At 43.8% G+C, this 23,784-nt stretch overlaps 2 protein-coding genes across 2 annotated transcripts in view; one reads left to right on the plus strand and one right to left on the minus strand.

Moving 5' to 3' along the window:
- Positions 1 to 8,402, minus strand: part of CEP162 (centrosomal protein 162) — a 79,349-nt gene extending 70,947 nt beyond the window's left edge. Inside the window, exons 1-4 of the mRNA XM_068110668.2 lie at positions 8,292 to 8,402; positions 6,761 to 6,884; positions 3,709 to 3,855; positions 3,276 to 3,456 (exon numbers count right to left, since the gene is read on the minus strand). Of these exons, the coding sequence (XP_067966769.2) occupies positions 3,276 to 3,456; positions 3,709 to 3,855; positions 6,761 to 6,884; positions 8,292 to 8,342 (503 nt within the window). The 5' untranslated portion in view covers positions 8,343 to 8,402. The remainder of the gene's footprint in view (positions 1 to 3,275; positions 3,457 to 3,708; positions 3,856 to 6,760; positions 6,885 to 8,291) is intronic.
- Positions 8,403 to 9,152: 750 nt separating this feature from the next.
- The window catches only part of CEP97 (centrosomal protein 97), a 32,210-nt gene continuing 17,578 nt past the window's right edge, over positions 9,153 to 23,784 (plus strand). The window contains exons 1-7 of the mRNA XM_078774119.1: positions 9,153 to 9,208; positions 12,060 to 12,196; positions 13,844 to 14,002; positions 14,409 to 14,507; positions 18,353 to 18,466; positions 19,323 to 19,489; positions 23,398 to 23,562. Coding sequence (XP_078630245.1) covers positions 9,184 to 9,208; positions 12,060 to 12,196; positions 13,844 to 14,002; positions 14,409 to 14,507; positions 18,353 to 18,466; positions 19,323 to 19,489; positions 23,398 to 23,562 — 866 coding nt within the window. The 5' untranslated portion in view covers positions 9,153 to 9,183. The remainder of the gene's footprint in view (positions 9,209 to 12,059; positions 12,197 to 13,843; positions 14,003 to 14,408; positions 14,508 to 18,352; positions 18,467 to 19,322; positions 19,490 to 23,397; positions 23,563 to 23,784) is intronic.

Consider the following 23,784-nt stretch of genomic DNA (forward strand, 5'->3'; position numbering starts at 1 on the left):
CTAACCCTTCCATATAGGCATACCTAAGTCTCCAAATGTCTATAAGTGTGGAATAAAAGCTGAAAATCAGTGAAAAGTTTTGAATAACCCGCGCCATTTTGTTTTACGCAGTGAGACGCTGCACTTGATACCGAGGAGAAGAAGAAGAAGATGTCCCGATGTGTGCCGGACGCGCAGGGACTCGAGGGGCATGCTACGCCTTTTAATACAAATATAAATGCGATCAGAAATGTAAAGGGGATACTTACCAGTAACCACACTATAAGACAATACTGCAGTTGAACACAAAGCGATATTCAGGATAATCCCTGGTGTTGGGCTAGCGGCTAGGGTGCCGGCTTAGGATCCTAGGATCCTGGGTTCGAATCCCGGTCAATCGCTGAATTAACGCCAGGGGGGTTGACTCAGCCTGTCATCCTTCTGAGGTCGGCAAATTGAGTACCAGTTCACTGGTAATTCCCTGCTTGTCGTTAAAGGCGGCAAAAAGGGTTGGCGTCAGGAAGGGCATCCGGCCGTAAAACATTGCTTCAAAAAGGGGACCGAAAAACAACAACAACCACAGTTCCCGAAAAAGGCCAACCCCCGCTTTGCGGGGAAAAATGGCCTCTAAAGGTGGTTTTTTTTAATTTTTTTATTCAGGAGATCCGCCAGAATGAATGTTGGTGCCAACTGACACAATTATTTTGAAAGGAAGCGGAAAGGAAGAGGAAGGGCAAGTTAGTTTGTATGAACATAAACACTATTTATGCCCGTGATTTTCACGGGTTACCGCCAGTAAAGGACTATACTACATGGACTAAAGATATTTTAAACAGTATCACTCTGTTTTAAACCATTTTCAATGGTTGCTAGGAGACTGGGCAGCATGTAGAATCATACTAAAGGAATTATAAGACTTTAAACAAACAAAGAAAAACATACTTCGTTTGGGGGGGGGGGGGGGGGGGGACTTTTGACTCTGGGACCTCCAAGGAGGTTAAACACATGGTAATGGTAAACTCTCACCTTGAGGGACTGCAGAGAGAGGCAAGAATGCGCATGTGCTCATTGAATGCTCATTCCTTCCTCTTTGTTCAAAATCGAGGGAATGGACGTCAACAAGGACAGTCTTAGACCTACGGATGTGAACTTTAGGACAGTCTACATCCATCTAAGACTCATAGGACAGACAGTGTAAGATATACAAGACAGCCAGACGACGATGTATAGGACAGTCCTAAGATCTGGGTCGGTGAACATTGCGTGTGTTGTTAGAGGGGCAGATGTTGCCCGATGCGATTGAAGAGGGACGGAGGGCAGAGATGGTGCTTGGATTAAGCTCAGCCGTGAGAGTGTGAAGTAAGGAACCTGTGTGCGGTGTTAGCAGCAAAACCTTGTGATGTATAATTATGATTGCCTTCTGGATAAACCCAGCTTTTAATACGCCGATGACTATGATAACTATGATGATGATGACAGCTAAGTTAACCATAACAACCACAAACGTTTTATGACAATTTAGCCCCTTTTTCTGGGGGTGATTGAATGATGGCATTCCTCCATATGGTTCTATCCATTGTGTCAGTTTTTTGCAAACCCAAACATTGCATATCTTTCTTGACATTTTCAATCCATGTCTGTTTATGACGTCCTCTCGGGTTTCTTCCTTCTACCACGAGCTTTATTGTCTATTTATACAGCTTCATCTTCTGACCTTTGTTGCACATGACCATACCAACCAATCTTCTCTTTTTTAGGAAGGGGAGATTTGGTTAATTACTCTTTTCATTTCCTCAATGAGCTTCTCATTTTTAGTTGACTGGAACGTAGTTCCAGTTTGTGGTTTGAACGATGGCGGTGGTTTGAACCCTGGCTGAGTCATCCAAAAGACTTTTAAAATGGTACATCCTGCTTCCTTGCTTGATTCCAAAATCGAATAAGTGCATCTTTGCATCATAATATAGACTTCCACCAAGTTTGGTCAAAATCCCATCACTGGTTAACAAGTTAGCGGGGTAACAGAATTTTTACCTAACATGAACTCTGACATTTGACCTCTTGACTCCAAAATCTAATGAGTTGATCTTTGTATCATTATACATACTTGTACTAAGTTTGACTTGCATTACGTCAGCCATTTTTAAGTTACTGTGGTAACGAAAACCTATCACCGACGGACGGCTGCACACACAGACAGACGGACACATGGACAGCCAGACAAACAACCCAAAAACATAATGCCTCCGGTGACTTTGTCGGCGGAGGCATAAAATAAGTTAAAAAAAAGAAGAAGACAATTAGAAGGCAATCTGTACATAACTCCTCAATCCTATTGAAGCTGAAGGATCTTGCACCTTTAGATTATATCTGTTCTTTGCATGACTGAACGTTGCATTGTGTGGACACAACTTTTAAAGTCACAATGATGTGGAGGAGGCTGTCCACAAATTGCAAAGGATGAAAAGGAATTTGACAGTGCAGGTGAACACCTTATCATCCAACATTCAACCTCTGGAACAAACTCCCTCACTCTCTTCAATCCCCACCATCTCTTATCTTCCCCCATCCAAAACCTTGATCTTTTCTACCCTCGATAATTTCACCCCAATTCCACTTTTTTGAAATACCAACTTCTGTCCTGGAAGTCCTTGTGTTTTATACTTCTCCCACCCTCCCCCCTCGCCCCCCACGCCTCCTCCCCCCAAGCCCTCTCCCTCCCACACATCTCCCTGCTCTCAAATGTTGTGTTTGTGTGCTTCCCCTCCTCTCCCCATCTTGCCTTCCGCTCCCTCTTTTTATATATTTTGTTTGTCTGGTTGATTTGTTTGTGAAGTAAATGTTTGCTCTTTCACGAGCCTCGATTCAGTATACAAAAAACAAAAAAAAAAAAAAAAAAAACAGTGATAAGCACAAATCAATCGTGGTGAAAACTAAGTGGAAAAACAAACAGGTATCAGCAACGATACACGATGTTTCTCGACAAGTTTTGTAGTTTTTGAGGCGATATTAAACGAGAAATAAAACAAGAAGCATTACTTTAGTACCAAACTTCATACTTCATGAACCCACGATAACGGGAAGTTACAAATTGTTCCCAACAATAAGGGGGTATTTCCAAGGGATGCACGAGGATACACAAGGAACTTTGACACATGAGGACGCCATTTGGCCCATCATGCCTGTGCTACATCAACAGCACAGATTTGAATACATCAATGAACACACGCCTGTGATTTTTCACACAGCTTCGCATCAAGTCACACTAATGAAGCAAGAGTATGGATTTAAAGGCTCACCCTGGGTGTGCTGCCAAGAGGGGTGAGGAGGCCAGCAGAAGATCTATTTCACTAGCCGAGTCCAAAAGACGATTAAGTTGAGAGTAATCCACAGGAACAGGCATTTCACGTTCCAAAGCCTGAAAGAACAACTCCTTGTCCTCCATTTCCTCCAGCGTGTCATCTCCCGGCAAGGGACACCCTGCACTCGAGCAGCGGATCACCAGGAAGGAATGACCAGGACTACAAGCAGACCATTTCTCTCAATCGCTTATTAATTAATCGGTGCAGTTCAAAAACCATGACTAGATCTTTATCACAAAAAAATAACATTAAGAAAAAGCCAAGAAGAGAGTGACAATGTCCTTTTGAGTCAGAAGATGATAAACAGTGTTGTATTTATCAGAACCCGATACTGTGTTTCCCACAGAACTATGGCAGCTCGGAAACTCACCGTCACGCTCAAATCCATGCTGAGTCAATGACTTTTGTTCTCTTCCAGTCCCCGTTTCAGGGACATTGTCCATTTCTTTCACATCTCCCCCATCTCCTTGAGGATGCATGGCTCTTTGCGATTTGAGGAAACGATGCGCACCATTATCTACATCCATTTTAATGGGGATTCACACAAGAAAAGAATGAATGCACCAAGGTTTTAAAACAGAACACATCAGTAGGTCATATCTTCAGCTGATGCCTTCAAAATGTTTGCTCACACATACTGCATCCGAGGGAAGGAAGCTATTTGGGAGTTTTGTGGTGGGTTTTGCTTGATGGAAAGTGATAACAATTTGGAATTCATCATTACCATTCCATAGAGGTCTCACGAGATTAACAATTAAATAATAATGGCACAAACTAAACGGAAGAGTCACAATACTCAACAATATCCAGCACGATGCCCACAAACCCTCCACACGATCCCTCTCCTAAATGATTTTTCACCACAGCACCTTGTATTTCATACAGAAACATTTTAAAGCAAATTTAATGTGGATTTTTTGTGAATGTATAAAAAATATGTGTATTTACTGAGCAAGAATAAAAGTAAATGGATGGGAAAATCGTGATGGGCAAGACAACTTCTCCCAATGTGTAAGAGTGTGTTTCCCTGAGCAAGTTGGTGCCATGCTGGCACAGTGAGGTTTGATCTACATGTGAACCAAATGCATGCAGAAATCATTGCCAGACTTGGTGGTGTGATGGTAAGAGCATCCGCTCTAAGTCTGGGATGTCAGCGGTCCAAACACCGGCTGAGTCACACCAAAGACTTTAAAAATAGGACCGTGGGCCCTGAAGCTCAACTGGATCAAGAGCAAGTCACTCAACCCCCCCAACAAGGCCCCTCAGACACACAACCCCCTCCACCGCCCCCTCCCCCTCTTCCCGTAGACCCCCTTAATGTGCTCGGATTTTTATGCAGTCAATACACCCTTGTTAGGCATCCGGTATAAAGCTTGTGGCCAAGTTTCAACAAAATCGTGTGTGGTTTCAGAAAAGGGAGCAAATACATATTTTGAAAGGTCAAAAATCCCACAATAAACCCCCTCAATGAGTGCAGATTTTGATCTGGTCAATACACCTTCGTTAGGCATCAGATATGAAGCTTGTGGCTAAGTTTCACCAAATTGTGTGTTTGGTTCAAGCAATAATGACTGAAGTGTTTACGAACTCACAAACTCATTGACTTAGCTACGGACACTGCTCAATCGCATAAACTCACCAAATAAACTCAACCAATCTTCTCTTTTTTTAGGAAGGGAAGATTTGGTTAATTACTCTTTTCATTTCCTCAATGAGTTTGCTCAATCGCATAAACGATTGATTCGATTTTCCGATTCCATGTCCCTTTCCCTTTCCAAGGACTAAAGTCCGTGTGAGCTAAAAATGGTATGTGCTGCTTCCTTGCTTTATGTTCAGCATTTAAAAGGAGAGAGCACATGCAGACTACCATAGGTTGGCATCCATGGGGAAGAAGAAAATCCCACGCTGAGTGCGGTGAGAAAGGTGACACAATTGTAGTGACGTCGCTGGTACCCTCAGTGCCCTGGGAAGTGATGGCACTTCCCCCAAGCGGCTTTGTTTGTCTCATCTAACAGTCCTGTGCTGTGTCTCGTTTATTCGTCTGTATATCCAAGTGTGCAAGATATCTGTGTGTGGCAGCTCCACTGCTAGCCCTACATTTGAAAAAAATAAAAACAGGGATGGTACATGTTCCATGTTGTATGATAAATGCCATAATCACATCCCTTAACAATCTCTGCAATTTTGTTTCAAATATCAATGTGGAGACATCTTGATTCATGTTGAGTGGTGGTAGTGGTCATGTTGGCTTTGAACCAAAAACAATTTCACACAAATGGATTGTACTTGTGACCAACGGATGGGAAACAAGTTCACAATTTTCCATTGCATTCATCCTTAAGAAAGGGCGAGTCTTTAAATAACTTGTTTTTTTTCCAATTCGCTGCCTTTATGTGTCCTTGCTAGGTGATATGGCAGCAGATATAAACAGTTCCACACCTGGTTCACACCTAGTTCATAACAGAAGTAAAAAAGACAAAAGCATGCATGCATATACTCCCGTGATATTTATAACCTTCCTCCCTCCCCTCCCCATTAACTCAATAATTTTACTTAGTAGTTTCAGGGTTTCTTCCCCTCCTTCCTTCCTCTTATCCAGTTCATTCATTCCCTTGATGTTTATCCCACTGTCAGATCTACCTTGCCCTTCTATGAGCCTTGCTCCAGTAAAGAACAAAAAGAAGAGGAGGAGCCCACCGGTCTCCTGTGAACTGGTGAGGTGGTCTTGATGCACACTCGGATCTTCAGTTCAAGTATCCTTTGTCCTCCATGTCAGATGTTTTCACTCTGCTGTAAACCGATTCGTTTGCTGGAATCACTCGCGTTACTCTGATCACACGCAGCAGATGGCTGGCTGCAAGAAGCATCATCTTTGGGGGGCGCGACGGTGCTCCGTATAGGATGGAGCAGGGATTTCTAATTTGTTCAGCATGCCGGCGATATGTCGCTTAATTTTTGTGAAGGACACCGTGAGATCTTTAACATCCACAAGCTAATGCCAACACACGGGACACCAATTTTAACATCCATCTGAGGAATGGCACACGCAATGCTGTATCGCCCTATCTGCAAAACACTGGGATGACGGTTTATAGCTGGGTAAGGGTTTGAATGCAGGTTCGATACCTCAATGGCAAGTACGCATACCTCTAGGTAATCTTGCCAGCTCAACGTAACTCTAACTCGAACAAAGTCGATGGTGCATCATCGCAAATCCCGAAAAGGAGGGAGAGAAGGAGTGAGGGGCAGGGCCAGGAATGATACTGCTCTTGCACCTTTGTGCTGTGTGGTGATCATAACGACCAAGTGTGGTGAATTTCTGCCGAACTGTTTAAGAGGATATAGTGAGACAGACAGACAGACAGACCTGATTACAATATCCCGCCGTTTATTTTTCAAAAAGTGTGGGGATAACAACGTACTTGTACTGGCATTGTCATTCTCCATCCAAGGGAAGTCCTTGTTTTTATCCATTCGTCCCATTGTCTGCGCTCCGCCTGTGCAACCATCAGCCACAGTTCCGAGCTCAGAACCATCAGACAGAGACTAAGTGAGAGAAAAGGGGTGGGTAGATAGTCAGGTGGGGTCGGGAGGAGGGGGTGAGGGGTAGCTTTTCAGGGGTTTGAGTGTTGGTCAGGATCAGGAAGGGGTGGGAGTAGGTCAGGGTTGGGGAGAGGGGAGTTGGTCGGGGTCGTGAGGGGAGAGTTGGTCGGGGTGGGAGTTAGTTGGGGTCGAGGAGGGTGGTCGTGGCCAGGAAGAGGGGAGTTGGTTGGGGTTGTGAGGGGAGAGTTGGTCGGGGTGGGAGTTAGTCGGGGTCGGGGAGGATGGTCGTGGCCAGGAAGAGGGAAGTTGGTCGGGGTTGTGGAGAGGGGAGTTTGTCAGGGGAGGGGAGAGTTGGTCGGAGTCGGGGAGAAGAGAGTTGGTCGCAGCTGGGGAAATGAGAGTTAGGCGTGGTTACAATACCCCATGTAAACACATTACCCCATGCAGTGTTCAAGTATATACTTCAATTTAAATAAAATAACGATTTTAAAGATCGTTAAAGAAAAATTCCAGAAATTTAGCGCCATTGAAGCAGTCTTATACACCACCTTATTTAGTTTGTCCAAGTACTGCTAAATGGAAGGGTTTTGGAAGTGCAAAGGTGATTTGTGTTCTACAGTGCTCAGGTATATAACTCAATTTAAATAAAAGGAAGATTGTAAAAGTCTTATGAATAAATTCATTCCAGGTTTTACCACCGTTGATGCAGTGCCTATTACCTCACCTTATTTGACACGTTAAATTAGTTATCCGTGCCTGTTGTTCGTTTCCCTTATAACGTCCTTAAAATAGTAAGTTTTCTGTTTGGAATGATTTTTAATTTTGATTGACTGCCAGACAGACAGAATCAAAAATTTATCTCTCTGTGCATGTTACAATTGGGCCAACTTGGCCGCCAAGTTCTGAGACAAAGTAATGTGAAACAGCAGGTTTGGTTTTCCGATTCGTGTTCAAAATACAACGTTCAATTTAAATCGGTTGTTCCTCGATCACAAACTGACGCTTACAGACAGACTGACGGACTTGAATCAATTGCTTGACCGCATTTTTTGCTTCGCTTGCACGTGGTGACGAGCCGGTAGAACGCTCGCCAAGCAGCTTAAGCACTCAAGCAAGCTCTCCATTGAAACGGTCGATAAGGAACGGCTGGCTTGGCAAGCGCTAGCAAGCTGCTTGGTAATGGAACACACCCTCGTTCCCCATCAACGGGTTCGTCACGCAGTGAAGACGAGACGTTTTAACGTGAACACTCCGGTGTTGGTGACAACAGAAAATACAACTCCATCACAAACACATTAAATCACAAACATCGGCTATTTGGGGGATAGCCGGCGCGTCGTGTTACCAAAGTACTTTTCATACATGAATTAATGTCCATTTGTTACTATTAAAGGATAAAATAACTCGAACCTCTTCTAGGAATTGTTGGAATTGATCTTTCCAAGTGGAACAATCCGCCATTTCCTGCCGCTTTGTTTTTCTGTCACTCTCACCGGATTCGCTTATATTCACTCATTCCTCCATTCATTCATTTATTTATGTATTCTTACGTCCTTCACCTCACACCATCGCTCATATCCTTTGCTTACTTTGTAGGAATTACGTGCGTCGAGGAAATTGGGATGAAAAAAATAAACCACAGCCAAACGGAACAAACTGTACAAGTACATGACAATCGTATATATGTTCCATTATTTACAAGAGTAAATGATATTGAAAATTATTCAAATGAAATATAATTCAAAAGATCGTATCATTCGGAGTTATTCCTTCAATACAAAAAAGGAACGAATTATTCACGCAATTCTCTTCTAAATCTTCAAAATTAAATATCTCATTGCTACAAAATATTGTTAATTTGTTTAATTTCTATTAAACATCGGGTAGGGAACATAACCAATTAATATACCACGAATAATAAATCTTTACCATAACTTATACACCGCCTATAATATATGTCATATCTGCTCCCCTGCACTTGCAACGAAACCCAATGAAATGGTGGAATAGGAAAACAAATTAAGAAACAATTAGGAAGCACGACCGTACAACTTGTGAATAAAAGATATCACATACCGGTACCACATACCGGTTCAAAATTTATATTTATAATTGGTAGCATTTTGATATCTCCAAATCAGTCCTTCAGCTTCTAAAAAATTGATGATATATTGAATGATATATTGATGAATTGATGAAAAAACCCAAGATAATTTCGATGTTTTCAATTTTATAAAATACAGTAAACAATAACAACTTTGGTTGCCAGGGAGACGGCAGTTGAGGTGAGATCGCTGGGCCAATGGCGGAGGATAACGGAACAGCCGGTGAGTGCGTTGTCCTCAACGCTTATTTACTTTATACTTATTTACTTATTCATCGGTTCGGTGCAGCTCGTAAGTGGCTGAATGCGTTATAAATTCGAATTGATTGTTAGCCGGCAGAATCTGTGTGAACTGTAACGCCGAGTGTTAGTGTGCATACAGTATGACCAGATGTTGCAGTGCGCGTACAGTATTACCAGTTGTTACAGTGCGCGTACAGTATGACCAGGTGTTACAGGGTGCGTACAGTATGACCAGGTGTTTGTGTGCATACAGTATGACCAGGTGTTACAGTGTGCATACACTCAGATACAGTATGACCAGGTGTTACAGTGTGCGTACAGTATGTCCAGGCGTTAGTGCGCATACAGTATGCCCGGGTGTTACAGTGCGCATACAGTATGCCCAGGCGTTACAGTGTACGTACAGTTTGACCAGGTGTTACGGTGCGCATGCAGTATGCCCAGGTGTTACAGTGCGCATACAGTATGACCAGGTGTTACAGTGTGCATACAGTATGCCCAGGTGTTACAGTGCGCGTACAGTACGACCAGGTGTTAGTGTGCATACAGTATGACCAGGTGTTACATTGTGCATACAGTATGACCAGGTGTTAGTGTGCATACAGTATGCCCAGGTGTTACAGTGCGCATATAGTATGACCAGGTGTTACAGTGTGCATACAGCATGACCAGGTGTTAGTGCACATACAACATGACCAGGTGTTACAGTGCACATACAGTACATCACAGCTATTTACTTATTTACTTATTTACTTATTCATCGGTTCGGTGCAGCTCGTAAGTGGCTGAATGCGTTATAAATTCGAATTGATTGTTCGCCGGCAGAATCTGTGTGAACTGTAACGCCGAGTGTTAGTGTGCATACAGTATGACCAGGTGTTAGTGTGCATACAGCATGACCAGGTGTTAGTGCGTGTACAGTATGACCAGGTGTTACAGGATGTGTACAGTATGACCAGGTGTTTGTGTGCATACAGTATGACCAGGTGTTAGTGTGCATACAGGATAACCAGGTGTTACAGTGCGTGTACAGTATGCCCAGGTGTTGCAATGCACATACAGTACGACCAGGTGTTACAGTGCGCATACAGTATGCCCAGGCATTACAGTACACATGCAGTATGCCCAGGTGCTACATTGTGCATACAGTATGACCAGGCGTTACAGTGCGCATACAGTATGACAAGGTGTTACAGTGCACATACAACATGACCAGGTGTTACAGTGCACATACAGCAAGCATGTCGAGGTGTTGGTGTACAAAGTGTGCATACATACAAGATGATAACAAACTTCAGCTGTGATGAAGTCACTGACTCCTGATAGCCTTGTACTCATTACTGGGTCAGTTTTGACACACTCGATCTGTACTCTGTGAACCTTCATTTTACCCTGTGCTTTGCAAAACATGCAGAGTGACCAGTCGATTTCCGGCCAAAACTGCACGTTGTGTGTACTGAAGGGATGTTTGAGCATGGATAGGATTTGGCACTGGTTGGTGCCTCTGCTTATGTCTGGCGTGGCTTTCTTAATCTGCATAGCTTACTTTCGGAGCTGAAGGTGTATAACATCCATTTGATGATGCTATGCGGAAGTCAAAGCACTGCTTTGACAGAAAAGCATCCCAACTTGTCGATGGCTGTGTTGTCTCTTGCACTTGATGGTGTACACAGGATCCACGGCTATTGCATATCAATTTGGGGTTTATGTGTGGGGTGTGACCTTTTGACTTTGAAATAACATTTAAATTCAAAATTGAGGGTGGCATCCACCCACATATTATTCCTCATCATATGAATGGCAAGTGGTAAAGCATGTGGTGAGGTGGAAAAAAAACTGGGAAGTGGCCATGTGCTGTGTGTAGGAAGGGTGTCGGAGTGAACTCCATTCAATGTACAATGTGCGCTGAGTGGGTTCATCAAAAATGTAGTTGTTTGAGAGGGTCATTAACCAGAGTGGCAGCTACATTCAAGTGTAAGGTGTGCACAGAGGGAGCTGCAGATGGAGGAAATGTTGAGTTGGATCTTGGAGATGGTGTGAAGCTGGAAGGTGTGAAAACATTTTGCTACCTCGGAGACATGCTGAATGGAGAAGGTGGATCAGACTCGGCAACGGTTGCTAGAGTGAGATGTGCATGGAAGAGGTTTCAGGAACTGAGTGGCGTGCTGATGGAGGGGAGTGTCGTTGAAGCTGAAGGGAAAGGTGTATGCTGCATGTGTGAGAAGTGTTATGATTTATGGGAGCGAGACATGGGTAATGAACGTAGAGCAGCAACGAAGGCTGGAAAGGGTGGAAAGGGTGGAAATGCGAATGGTTCGGTGGATGTGCGGAGTATCGTTGAGAGAGAGGAAGACAAATGATGAATTGCGAAAGATGATGGGAATAGAGCCTGTGATTGATGCTGTGAAGAGGAACAGGTTGAGATGGTTTGGTCATGTGTTGAGGAAGGATGAAAGTGACTGGTTGAGAAGAGTGATGGAAATGAATGTAGAAGGAAATAGAGGACGGGGAAGACAGAGAAAGACTTGGCTAAAGATGGTGGAAGAAGAAATGCGGGCAAGGGGGTTAACAAGGAGAGATGCAGAAAATAGGGCAAAATGGAGAAGATTGCCATGGGGACCGCAAGGCTAACCCCACTCTAGCAGGGAAAATGGCCTTAAAATGCATGTTGTTGTTGTTGTTGTATATGAATGATTAATGTAGCATGGATGCGTCGAATTAAAATGTCGTGAAAAGTTTTTCTAGAGGACCGTTTCATGTTTGACTGGTTTACTATCCACCTTGACCAGTTGTGCTATCATATTTTATTTGCCTTCCTGTGCACAATCCAGGTAGAGTGGTTGACTTGTCCAATCAGGACCTGACCAAGTTATCTTCTCTGTGCCATTCTGACATTACAACCCTCATTCTTGATCACACTGGCCTGGTGAAGCTGGAGCACTTAGACAAGTGGCCTCATCTTGAAAAGGTGCCGTACTGGTGTGACGAAGTGAAATCACAATTAGGTTCACACTTTAGAATATGATTGTTCCAGTCTTTTAGGGAGAGTGGATTGAGGGAGGGGGGTAAAATAAAATTTATGTGAGGTTGTTCTGGTCGGGCTTTGTGGTTGGTCGATGCAAATTGCACATCACTAATGGTAATGATGTCGGACTGCCACATCAGTAAACATAATCTTATCGATCTTTAGTTATAATCCATTGTTTATATTTACATTTTGTTTGATTAGATGTGTGTTGCTTATTTGATATTCCCACCTGAGCACTTGTCTCGATGCTGTGACTTCAAGTTCACGCATCACTTACCGTGCTGATGTGTAGACAATGGGCATATCAACACAGTAAGTGGTATTTGAACTTGAAATCCCAGCATTGATACAAGTGCTCAGATGGGAATATCAAATGAGGCATTGTAAAGCACATTGATATTGCATGATGTCCATGTGTAAAGACATTGATGCTTTCTATTGCCCTCATCTTACAAGTAATATATGTCCAAGCTGTTCAATTTGATATTGGAGGATGAAAATCCACTTTTGCACAATTTTTCTTGAAGGACGAGCACATTAGGACATGATGGACATGATGAACATGGACACATGGGACATGAACATTTTCTACCTTTCACACTAAATGCAAAGTAGTAAACACGTGTATTGTGTAACTATAGCGGCACTGGGTAGACCGCAAAGCTTCGCTCGGCTTAACAATTTACGTTTTGTATCCCACTGATAGGCCAGATCTGCATCCAGACCTGAACCAAAATTTAATCTGCTTGTTCTTGTCACCTATCTAACTCATCCACCAAGTTTTGTCATAACCCGTCCAAAACTTTTTGAAATGCCATGCTGTGTAGAGTTCTCAGCCCCATATCTCAATAATGAAGAAACACTTTTAAAAAATTCCCCCGATCTGAATCTTCAACAAAATCGAATCAACTCGTCCTTGTCACACACCCAACCTGTCCACCAAGTTTCGTCCGAATCCATCCACAACTTTTTGAGATATCCTACTCACAGACAAAATGGGTGAATACAACGTCCGTCCACCTCCAGTGGTGGAGGTAACTGCACGTATGTAACTACTGTATTACCAGGTGTGAACAAATTTTGTAAAGCCTGACTGTGAGTGAATGTCTCAAAATACCATACCATAGACGAGAAGAACGAGAAGCCTCACCAGGACCTTTGTGTGGTTTTATAGTATGTACTTTATAGACGTACTCACGTATGTACTTTATCGAGGTAGTTGTGGAAAAAAGATAATGTGTAATACTGGCTACCACCAGGTGGCATTTGTGGCCTACAATGGCACATTGTGTAGACAGATAGACAAACGGACCTAAAAGCGATACCCTCCACTCCTCGACGGAAATAATGGCGAGACCAATAAGAGCAAGGGAGGAAAGGAACGAAGGGAGGTTTTGGGGGGGGGGGGGGGGGGGGGGAATTATGAGTATATTGGTGTTAATGGTTTTCCATGCACAATGTTTTAATGTGTCTATTTTAATGGGGAAGAAAAAAAAGAAAAGAAAAAAAAAGAATGATGTGGATGAAGTTTTGCTGATAGGCCTGGAGGTTAGTCAGTACCGTATGTCGGACCGCCATGTGCTGCAGCTCTCCGTGGTTGGAAATCACTTGGTGCACCTGGGGACCCTGAGAGGCTTCTCTTCCCTGCGTGTGCTTAACCTGGCCCAGAACAGCATTTCCACGTTTCATGGACTGGACTCATTGTCGGCACTGGAATGGCTCAGTCTGGCAGCAAACAACGTCAAGGTGTTTGGCTTTGGATCACCGCTTCTGGGCTGAATTGCACTTTGCCAGCAATAATCACAATATTCACATTTAGTCCTCATGATTCCTGTAATAATGACAAACATAAAACATTCTGTGGGATTTGGGAAATATTTGAGGGTTTATGTGTTTGGGAATGCGGTGCTTGTGGTTGTTTGTGTTTGCATGGGAAGGTGGTGGTAGCGATGGTTCGTTTGTGAGAAAACCAGCGTTTGTGAGTGCAACCAAATGTAGCAGGGTTCAAATCACGATACATGTTGAAAGCAAGCAGGGATTTGTGGAATCGTTTGTTAATGAGATTACGTGGTGATCAAGAGTTGCTTATTAGGCCTGAACAAGTACAAACGTGCAAAATAAACAAAATAGGTATGCTTGTTTCTCTTTACAGACTATTGATGTCAAGGGGTGTCACAACCTACTCCACCTGGACTTGTCGGACAACAACATCTCTCAGCTTGGTCAGCTCTCTCACCTGTCTAAGTTGAAGGTTTGTCTCAGAGTCTGAGTCCTGGCATTGATGAATAGCAACTACACATGCCATGTGACATGTGATATTGTGTGTGGACTGGAATTTCAGAGATTGGGGGGTTCAAATCTAGGTGTCGGCAGCACTATTGAGGATTTGTATTCTTTGCTTTATGGAAACGCACTAGTCACAGGTTAATTACTGTCGCTGAACCGATTTCCAGTAAGAACCAAGCTGGCTCATTGATGACAATCAGGAATGACATGAGCTGTTTACCTGGTTTGGTCTATAGGTGGTGCCAGTCTGCATTTCATAGTTGACTCTTGAAAACCTTGGGGCAACTTTTGATGGGCACTAAAAGGCTCAGGCTTAAATTATAGTAATCAGTAATCTTACTATAATTCACCAAATGTCCGTCTGTCTGTTCGAAGGTACCGTAAAAACTGCTGAACCGATCGCAAAGATATTTTGGGTGGGTAATCCTGGGACCCCTGGGAGTAAAATGGGCTGTATTGTTTTTCCAATTCAGCTTTGGTCTCCAGTATTCTCAGGTTTGGACTCCCGCATAACATTCGCGTTCGCATAACGTTCATTGTGACGATGTTCTCATTGTGACGATGTTGTGGCGATGTCTGTGTTCACGGTAGTGTTTGATGTGTCGGTGTGAACGTAATTTCGTCATGTTTTTCGTTTCGTAATCCTTTAATGAACGTTTAATGCCCTTCGATGTCAGGGGCCGCACGTGCGCTGCGCTGCACTGGACGGGCCAGCATGTACCTTGCCCTTCGCCGTTAGGCTCGGGTAAACCGCTGAGCCCCATCCGTGATTGGGACTGGGGCTTGAGACAGTGTCCCACGAACGAGGAATTCCCAGTAAGCGCAAGTCATCAGCTCGCGTTGATTAAGTCCCTGCCCTTTGTACACACCGCCCGTCGCTACTACCGATCGGACGGTTTGATGAGATCCTCGGATCAGCCCCTGCACGGGCCATTCTCGGCTCGTGCCGGTGCACCGAAAAGATGAGCGAACTTGACTGTCTAGAGGAAGTAAAAGTCGTAACAAGGTTTCAGTCAGTGAACCTGCGGAAGGATCATTATCGGGACAACATGAGAGCGAGCGAGACGCGAAACGTACGTGGTACGTGATCGTCCATGTACTGTTTAGCCATGTACTGTTCAGATTTTGATGATTTGCGTGTAATATGATTCAACGGATGTTTATATGAATCGTTTAAAATTTAAAAAAGCCTTCAATTTCTGATATTTTACCTTTTCATTTGGGCTTTCCAATTGAAGCCCCGCCCATAGGGTGGGTACTGTTGCTCGTGACCCAAATTCTCTGAAATGGTTTTTTTAAAGCCCTGCTTTTCTGTAGCTCCATCTTCTTCTCTTGTGTGCAACATGTTGATACAAGTTGCATCAATGTGACTTTGCGTCTGATGCCGTGCCTTCTGTGGGTGAGCTGGAATTTTGCCAGGTTGCCGGTTATAACTTGCCTATGTTTCATTTAAAAATACCGTGAGATGTCAACCGGATAATACTAGCAGATGGGTCCTCGGCTTAATGTCCAACTTAAAGACTGTGGACTTAGATGCAACGTTCTGCTTGCAGAGTACCAATCTAAGTTTTTGGTCATGCTGAGCATCATACTTTGACTGAAAGGTAGGCGAATTACCATAGCATCATCCTGTTAGGCCAAAACCAGTACACATGGACATCCGAAAGTGTTCGAAAGATGCCCTGTTTTGTCAACATTTTATTCATTTGTTACCTCCACCACAGAAGGTGAACGGAGGTTATGTTTTCACCCCTGTCTGTCTGTGAGCAGGATGTCCAAAAAAAATTGTAGATGGATTGAGCCGAAACTTGGTGGACATGTTGGGTGTGTGACAAGGACAAAACAATTCGATTTTGATTAAGATCTGGATCTGGATCCGATAATTTTTTACATTGTCAGGTGATTCTTCACTATTGAGAGATGTAGCAAAAAACAATATATAGCATGATCTGTCTTAAAGCTGTCGATGGACTATGACTATACTTGGTGGATGAGTTGGTTAGGTGACAACAGCAAGCTGATTCGATTTTGGTTCAGGTCCGAATCCAGATCCTGTCCATGAGTGGGATACGAAACATAAACTGTTCAGCCTGGTGGCGGGAAGCACTCTGAGTGCCATTCTAGGTTGTCATGTTTTGATAATTTTCCTATTGTTTGGGTTTTAAATCTTGAGGTTGATTGTTTGTCCATTGTAAAATATTGTCGTGTGATTACCTTGTATGAACACCGTGGGGTAGCACGGATGACCAAACGAGCTTTAACACTCTGAGGCGTTCAGTTCAATGGCGGAGTTAACACGTGTGGGGAGCAAACGGGGGAGAAAAGAAACCAGAGAGCTTACCTTCGCGGATCCCACCGGCAGTCCTCGAACCTGTAATATATAAACTCACACGAAACAGAATTAAAATGTACAAAAATAAACAAGTTTAGTAAAGAAAATGCCGGTAACAAGGAAACAACACGATAAAACGAAATTCCTAAATGGGACGTCCCCACAGACAGACTCGAAAAACAGACGAAGGGAAAAAGAACTGGAAAATAAATGTTTGTTTATTTAGTGGGCACTTAGCTCAACTTGGCTGGGGGGTCTCGTCGATAATCGTCCAGGCCCTCCACAAGCACGCAATCTGGACGCGGCTCTGTTGTTGGTGGGGAAAAAGGCCTCCCTCGCCCTCGCCCTCGTTCACCAGGCCGCGCTTGTTGGCGCGAAACGGGCCTTACGCACGAAGCGAACGTCCGGCGTGCAGCCCGCTCTTCCACGCCGTGCTCGTCCACCCGTCCTCTGCATGGAAAACCGCAGTTCCCGGGCCGCGGCTCTTCCTCCACACAACCACCAGCAAGATGTCCCAACGCAACACGGCTGCTCACGATGAAGCTTCCCCGTGCAGAGAGCAAAGCACGACCATCCACTATCGTTTTTTGAACGAGAGGCGCAAGAGGGAACGTTCGCTCTCAATCCAAGATGCCAGATACAAAAGGGGAACGAGGAGAAGATGCTGGTACACAACCGCCCACTGCCAGACCAAAACGGAGAATAAATTGGCATACAACCGTTCACTATGACCTCCATAACGAGAAGGAGAAATGTCCGCCGCTCCAACTATCTTGTACGTGCCTGCTTCACCAATCAGCGTGTGCCACCTCTTTGTAGTCCATCTCTGCTCCTATCAACAAGTCCCATCTTACCCGGGCTTGTGCCAATTAACTCCCCCAACCCAATCACCGCTCTTCTGGGCGTGGCTCTCGGCCTGCCTGTCCTTGTGGTGATGTAGCGGCTGCAGCGCCAGCGGTATTGCTCGATCTGAGTTTCCGGTTAGTTTTATTGTTAATTAGTGGAGTTTAATGGGCGATTTTGGCTAGTGTCTAGTGCGGTGTCAGAAGGAATAAAGGAATAGATTACAGAGGGATTTACAAACAGGGAATCGATTTACCCATAATCCCTGAGCTAATTAACAAACCCCACTCTGATTGGGACCAATATACAAACTTAACCCGACAGTCCGGTCTAATACAAAGTCCCTACTTGTTACATGGGGTGGTTCTTCTTCTTCACATCAATCAGAGCACACTAATCTATACATTCTACCTGGTTCTAAGCCCTAAGGTAATCATTGTCTACCCCCTACAAAAGTAGCAATGAGCATTTTCTTAACGTCATAACTTTGGTTGATCGGGAGGAGGTTAGATGCTGTGGTTTTGAGGGGAGGGGCATGTATGAAGATTATATGTAGTGTCGAGTTTAACATTCTGCCACATTTGTGTATAATGAGCAAGTGGTCACTAACCCAGACATATGGAATCATTTTGCAGAGCCTATTGCTTCATGGCAATGCCATCACCACCCTGCACTTGACAGGAACACATTTGCCTCGCAGTCTCACCATTTTGTCCCTCGCAGAAAATGAGATCAGAGACCTTGCTGAGGTAAGGTGCTGCTTTCCAGGGACCTCTTCCCCTCACCTTTCCAGATACCCCCACACTTCCCCTTCCAGGGATGCCACCATTCCCTTCCCTTTCTAGGGAACCCAAATCCCTCCCCTTTTCAGGACCTACACTCCCATGGAAGTATGTTTTAACTTTTTTTTTTTTTTTAACACGCATGGGTGTTGAGGCTCATAGAAGGGCAAAACAACAGAGTAATTTGGACAAATGGAAAACTGCCTGACAACAAATGCTTGCACCACAGCACAAGAAGAGGAATTGCAGAAGGAACGTGGGATATATGCACCAGTGGGTGTAGTAACGTTCAGTAGTGGAAATGGGAGAGACCTTGAGGTGACAGTGGGCAACAGACTTTATATCCTATTGGGGAGAGATCAAGAAGACCATTCCACTGGCTCGAAAAGAGGGGTATAAAAGAATGGAAGTGAACGTAGAGTTCAGACTTGGGGAGGTAACAAAGAAAGGGGTTCTGGCAGAATGCATGCAAACTAAAGGAGCAAAGGTTCAGAGAGATGAGAGGGCATGAAGAGAATGTCTAGAATAGAGCCAGTTAAAAGAAAAATGAAAGGCCACCAACCTGCCACATGTGAGCAAAATGCAGACACGGAGACTCAGCCCTGTGACTCAAGATTCCAGTGACAAAGAAGGCCTTGTAATCCAAAGTTTCAACCAGGGAGGGGAGAGGCAAGATGAAAACACCAGAACCAGATTGTTTTATTGAATTGCTTTGGTTCCTTCTTCAGCTTTTGAGCCAAATGCTCTGGTTAAAGTTGGTAACGCCTTGATTGACTGAACAATCAGTTTTTGCCTAACACTTTTTTTTGGATTCTCATTCTAGGTGTCTTACCTGTCATCACTTGCAGCCTTGGTGCAGCTATCTCTGATGAAAAATCCGTGTGTTCAGCCTATGCCTGGCATTCCGTCTTTTGATCATCGGCCATATGTGCTGACCTGGTGCCTTGGTCTAAGAGTTCTCGATGGCATCTCGGTTGGACAAAAAGAGAGGTGAGTGATTACAGGGCATGGGATTTTCACCTACAGGTGAGCACCCAATTTGAAGATGCATTGGGATCAAACTAAAGGGAGGAGAGGGAGCCTTTGTAAGTTCACTCTGATGCCCATCATGTTTATTTGATCTCGTAAATAAATTGAATGCCTGAAAGTTAAATAATCTGCACTAACTACTAATCTTTTGGTAAACACTTTATTCTAAAGGGATGTAGTATAATAATGTCACGCAACTCAGATTAACACCAGAGTTGCGGATTGCCGATCACGAAGGCTTTAACTCCCGAGGCGGAAACTCAATGGCGGAATTCCAAAACCTAAAACACCCAAGCGCGCAGAATGGAGGGGAACGGCGAGAGCCCCGCAGCCTTATCTATAAAAGCAAAGACAGTAAAAGCACGTGCCGGTAATGAATATCCTAAATCGGGATCCCGCACACCAGATATCAAATACAAACAGGGGATATTAATTAATAAAAAGAACACGTTATGTTAAGTCGTGAAATGTGGTGTGAGCTTATCTGTCCGTCGTCCTGTATTGTTTTGCCGTCCACCACGGCTCCGTTCGGCCCCGATGTACCCACGAGGCCTCGCTCCAAGCTCCGATCCTCTCGCCACCCACGAGGTCCATGCACCAAGCTCCAAAGCACCCAAAGCAGGCCAGCGGCTCCCCACGAGGTCGATCCCCACACGAAGCACGAAAAGACAGGAACGGAGAGAACGCAGGTGTGACTGCATGTCTCGTCCTTCCAACTCGCTTCTCAAAACCCAACTCGTGTACCCAGGCCGTGAACTGCCAACCAACTGCTGCTGCGCGACCCGCTCTCGTGCACTCGGGATCCAACTCACAACTCGTCTCTCTCAATCGCGTTCAGCGCTCATCACTCAACTCCGCACCAACTCTCGACCCTCGACTCAACTCCAGAACTGGCGTCCGGCCCCCGCTCATATCTCCGGCTGATGACGTCAGCTTTGGCGCACTGTCCTGCCAATAAGAGCCTCCACCGACTCGTCGGCACGCTCAGGTCACGCCCACTGCGTCACTCTCACTCCTGCTCCTTGTGTTATAGCACGTGCTATGCGAGGCGGGTAGGCCTCTCGGAGGTGCAAATGGTGGCGGCCGTGTGGCGGTGTTCTAGCCCGATTTCTTCCTAAGTCACGTCAGGGGGGGAGGGCGTCATTAGTGTTGTACTAAGGGATCCCAACCAAGTGTCTATGTGGTCTGTAGTGCCATAAGGGACAAAGGTTTGATTACCAGGTGAGACATACAAGGGCTCTGCTCATTAACCCCTACACTACCTATCACTCGGATCTCCTGGTAGATTCACAATCGTACATCTTAACCCGACAAACGCCTACACATGACTTATTACAGGAAGTGTTCCTTACTGTGACACACGAAGCATGGTACCTACTCAGATCTACTCTGCTCTACATATATCACCACCCAAATTCGTAACAATAAGAATAGTACCATTGGAAAGTTCATCATCAATTTACTTTGAATAAAAACTAGTGTCTGTTTAATCATACACCTGCCTGTCATTCCGGGAGGGAAGAGGCAGAAGTAGGACTTGGAGCTTTATTACCTCTGCCACGGAAGGTGGATGGAGATTATGTTTTCACCACTGTCCGTTTGTCTGTCTGTCTGTCTGTGAACAGGATATCGTAAAAAAAAGTTGTGGATGGATTTGGACGAAATTTGGTAGAGAGGTTGGGTGTGTGACGAGGAAGAACTTATGTATCGGAAGAATGAACATGTATAGCCAGATACTTTTTCGGATCAGAATCTGGCAGATCAGTTCAGTGAATTCTTTATTAGCAAAATCATCAACATCCGCCATGACATTGAATGTCATAACTTGAGATCAATGAGGAGTGTAAATGTGCAGTCAGGTTCCTCTCCCTGTACACCTGTTATGACTGACTTTGCACCAACCACTATCAGGGAAGTCATCATGAATTCACCTACATCATCATGTGATCTAGATCCAATACCTCAGAGTTTGCTCAGAGTTTGTTGACGAGTTTGCTCCTTATATTGCTGACATGTGGAACAAGTCTCTTCAAACTATTGCATTTCCCAGTAGCCTGCAACACACACTCATCAAGCCGCTACTAAAGAAGGCATATCTTGACAGCCAGGAACTAAAAAAAATTATCGTAATGTGGCTAATTTAAAATACGTAGGCAAACTTATGGAGTGTGGTGTTTGTTTACGTCCCCAATCGCACCTGAAAGAAAACTGTCTTCAGAATGACTTTCAGTCTGCTTACAGAGAAATGTACAGTGCAGAGACTACTCTACTGGGAGTGCAAAATGACATCCTTTCCGTGATGGACAACAGAAGAGTAACCGGTTTAGGTCTACTCGACTTAAGTGCTTTTGATACTGTTGATCATGCAATCTTACTGGATAGGTTACAGAAGATTGGAATTTGTGGGACAACAGTTATTTCGAAAAAACGCTTCTGTACACCGCCCTTGAGGCTCGGTTTGAAAGCCACCATCTTCAATTCCAATAGCAGAGACATAATTACTCTTTTGTTTGTTTTTCGAGTTTGTTTTATCCCCAAAAGTAGACAGTAGTGAACACACATTTGTGTTAAAAGATTGGCCTTTAAAACCTACTCTTATGAAGGGGGACAGACATCTGTACAAACACACAAACTGACAGTTTTATATGCTAGACAGGTTGGTTGGTGTTTAAGACCGCTTCACTCACACCAAACTTTCAGATTAAAAAAAAAAAGAAAATCTTTAAAGTCATTTTTTAAAAATTGAAGTACAGGAGGGCCTTGCTGTTCTTGAGTTTCCCCTTCGTGGATTTGCTCTATCGCAATGAATTTGAGGCAATGGTTGTGGATTGTGGTCATTGTGCTCAAATAATTGTGGGTTGGCGAACTATTTTCCACATTTATGCACCTAATTAACACAGGCAGTCAACGCAATAACCTCCCCTAACCCCCCAACATCATGATCTCCATCAACTCGTCTTTATGGTTGCCAACATCAACATCGCCATCGCATTACTAGATCAAGTTTATCATTATTATTCAAGGTAAGTTTCATGATCTTAATAGCTTAAGAAAATAAACTTCATTTTATGTTCTTAATTCAGGAAAATAAGCAGGAGGTTGGCTTAACGGTTAATGTGTTCTTAATACTTTATTTTAAGTTCTTAATAACTATTGTATTCATGAAAATAAGTAGTACAAAAACAATGTAATACCATGTTTATTGAGGGTACAGTTTGGACAAATTTTAAGTTGAAGTCCCAAACGCTATTTCCCCCATTAACCCCCCATGTTTGCAGATTTGCAGTTCACGATTTTCAAGAACGTAACCCCCATGAATGGCAAGGCCCTCCTGTATATACACTACTCACAATAAGTTAGGGATATTGTGGGAGTGAGTTTATTTTTTTTATGGGGGTTTGGGTTAGGGTATTTAAATCAAGAATGCTGTGTTTTTTCACACTAATTAATAACCATAGAATTAGGACCAACAACTTTTTTCAACATAATTAATACACAAAATCAACCACACCGAAGAACCTGCCAATATCCCTAACTTATTGTGAGTAGTGTACTTAAAACACTGCTTGGGGTATCGTGTTCTCTGAACTCTATTGCTCCAACAAGTGATGCTTATTGACGTTTAAGGCATAATTGTATTCACAAGAGTTATTTTGGTTAGCAATTTGGCTGCTGAGTAAACTTTACAAGATGAGGCAGTCTGTGGTTCCAAGTTTGCAAGATAAAGACTGGTTCTACAAGTGATATCTCTTTTCTTGTATCTTGTTTATAACCTGATGTAATATGTATAGTATCACCACGTATTTGTTTCGGAATGTTGTACCGTGGGATATTTTTGAAAAGCCTTGTTTTGCTCTATTTTCTTACAGCCTTAAATCGGAATGGTTGTACAGTCAGGGGAAAGGCCGAATATTTCACCCAGGTCATCACGCAGCACTGACGTCATACCTGGCTGCCGTGTGCCCTCTGGTTAGTGCAATGGAGCAGCAAGTAGCCGAGGATGCAAAGCTGGAGAAAATTCTGAACCACAGATGGTGATTTAAAAAAAAAAAAATTATTTATTTATTTTTATATTTGCTTTTCTTTGGATTTTTTAAAATAAACGCCAACTCTGCTTCACTCATGAATTGTTAAATGCGTGTCACATTGAGCTCTTGAACAGTAATAGTTTCGTAAAAACAATGCACAGTAAGGAAGTTGTTTTTTTTGTGCTGTTCTTGTCTCCTTTTGTTGTCACAATAACAATGCTTGTGAAA

The sequence above is a fragment of the Myxine glutinosa genome, chromosome 3 (genome assembly GCF_964187855.1).
Source record: "Myxine glutinosa chromosome 3, kmMyxGlut1.1, whole genome shotgun sequence".
NCBI classification, from domain to species: domain Eukaryota; kingdom Metazoa; phylum Chordata; class Myxini; order Myxiniformes; family Myxinidae; genus Myxine; species Myxine glutinosa.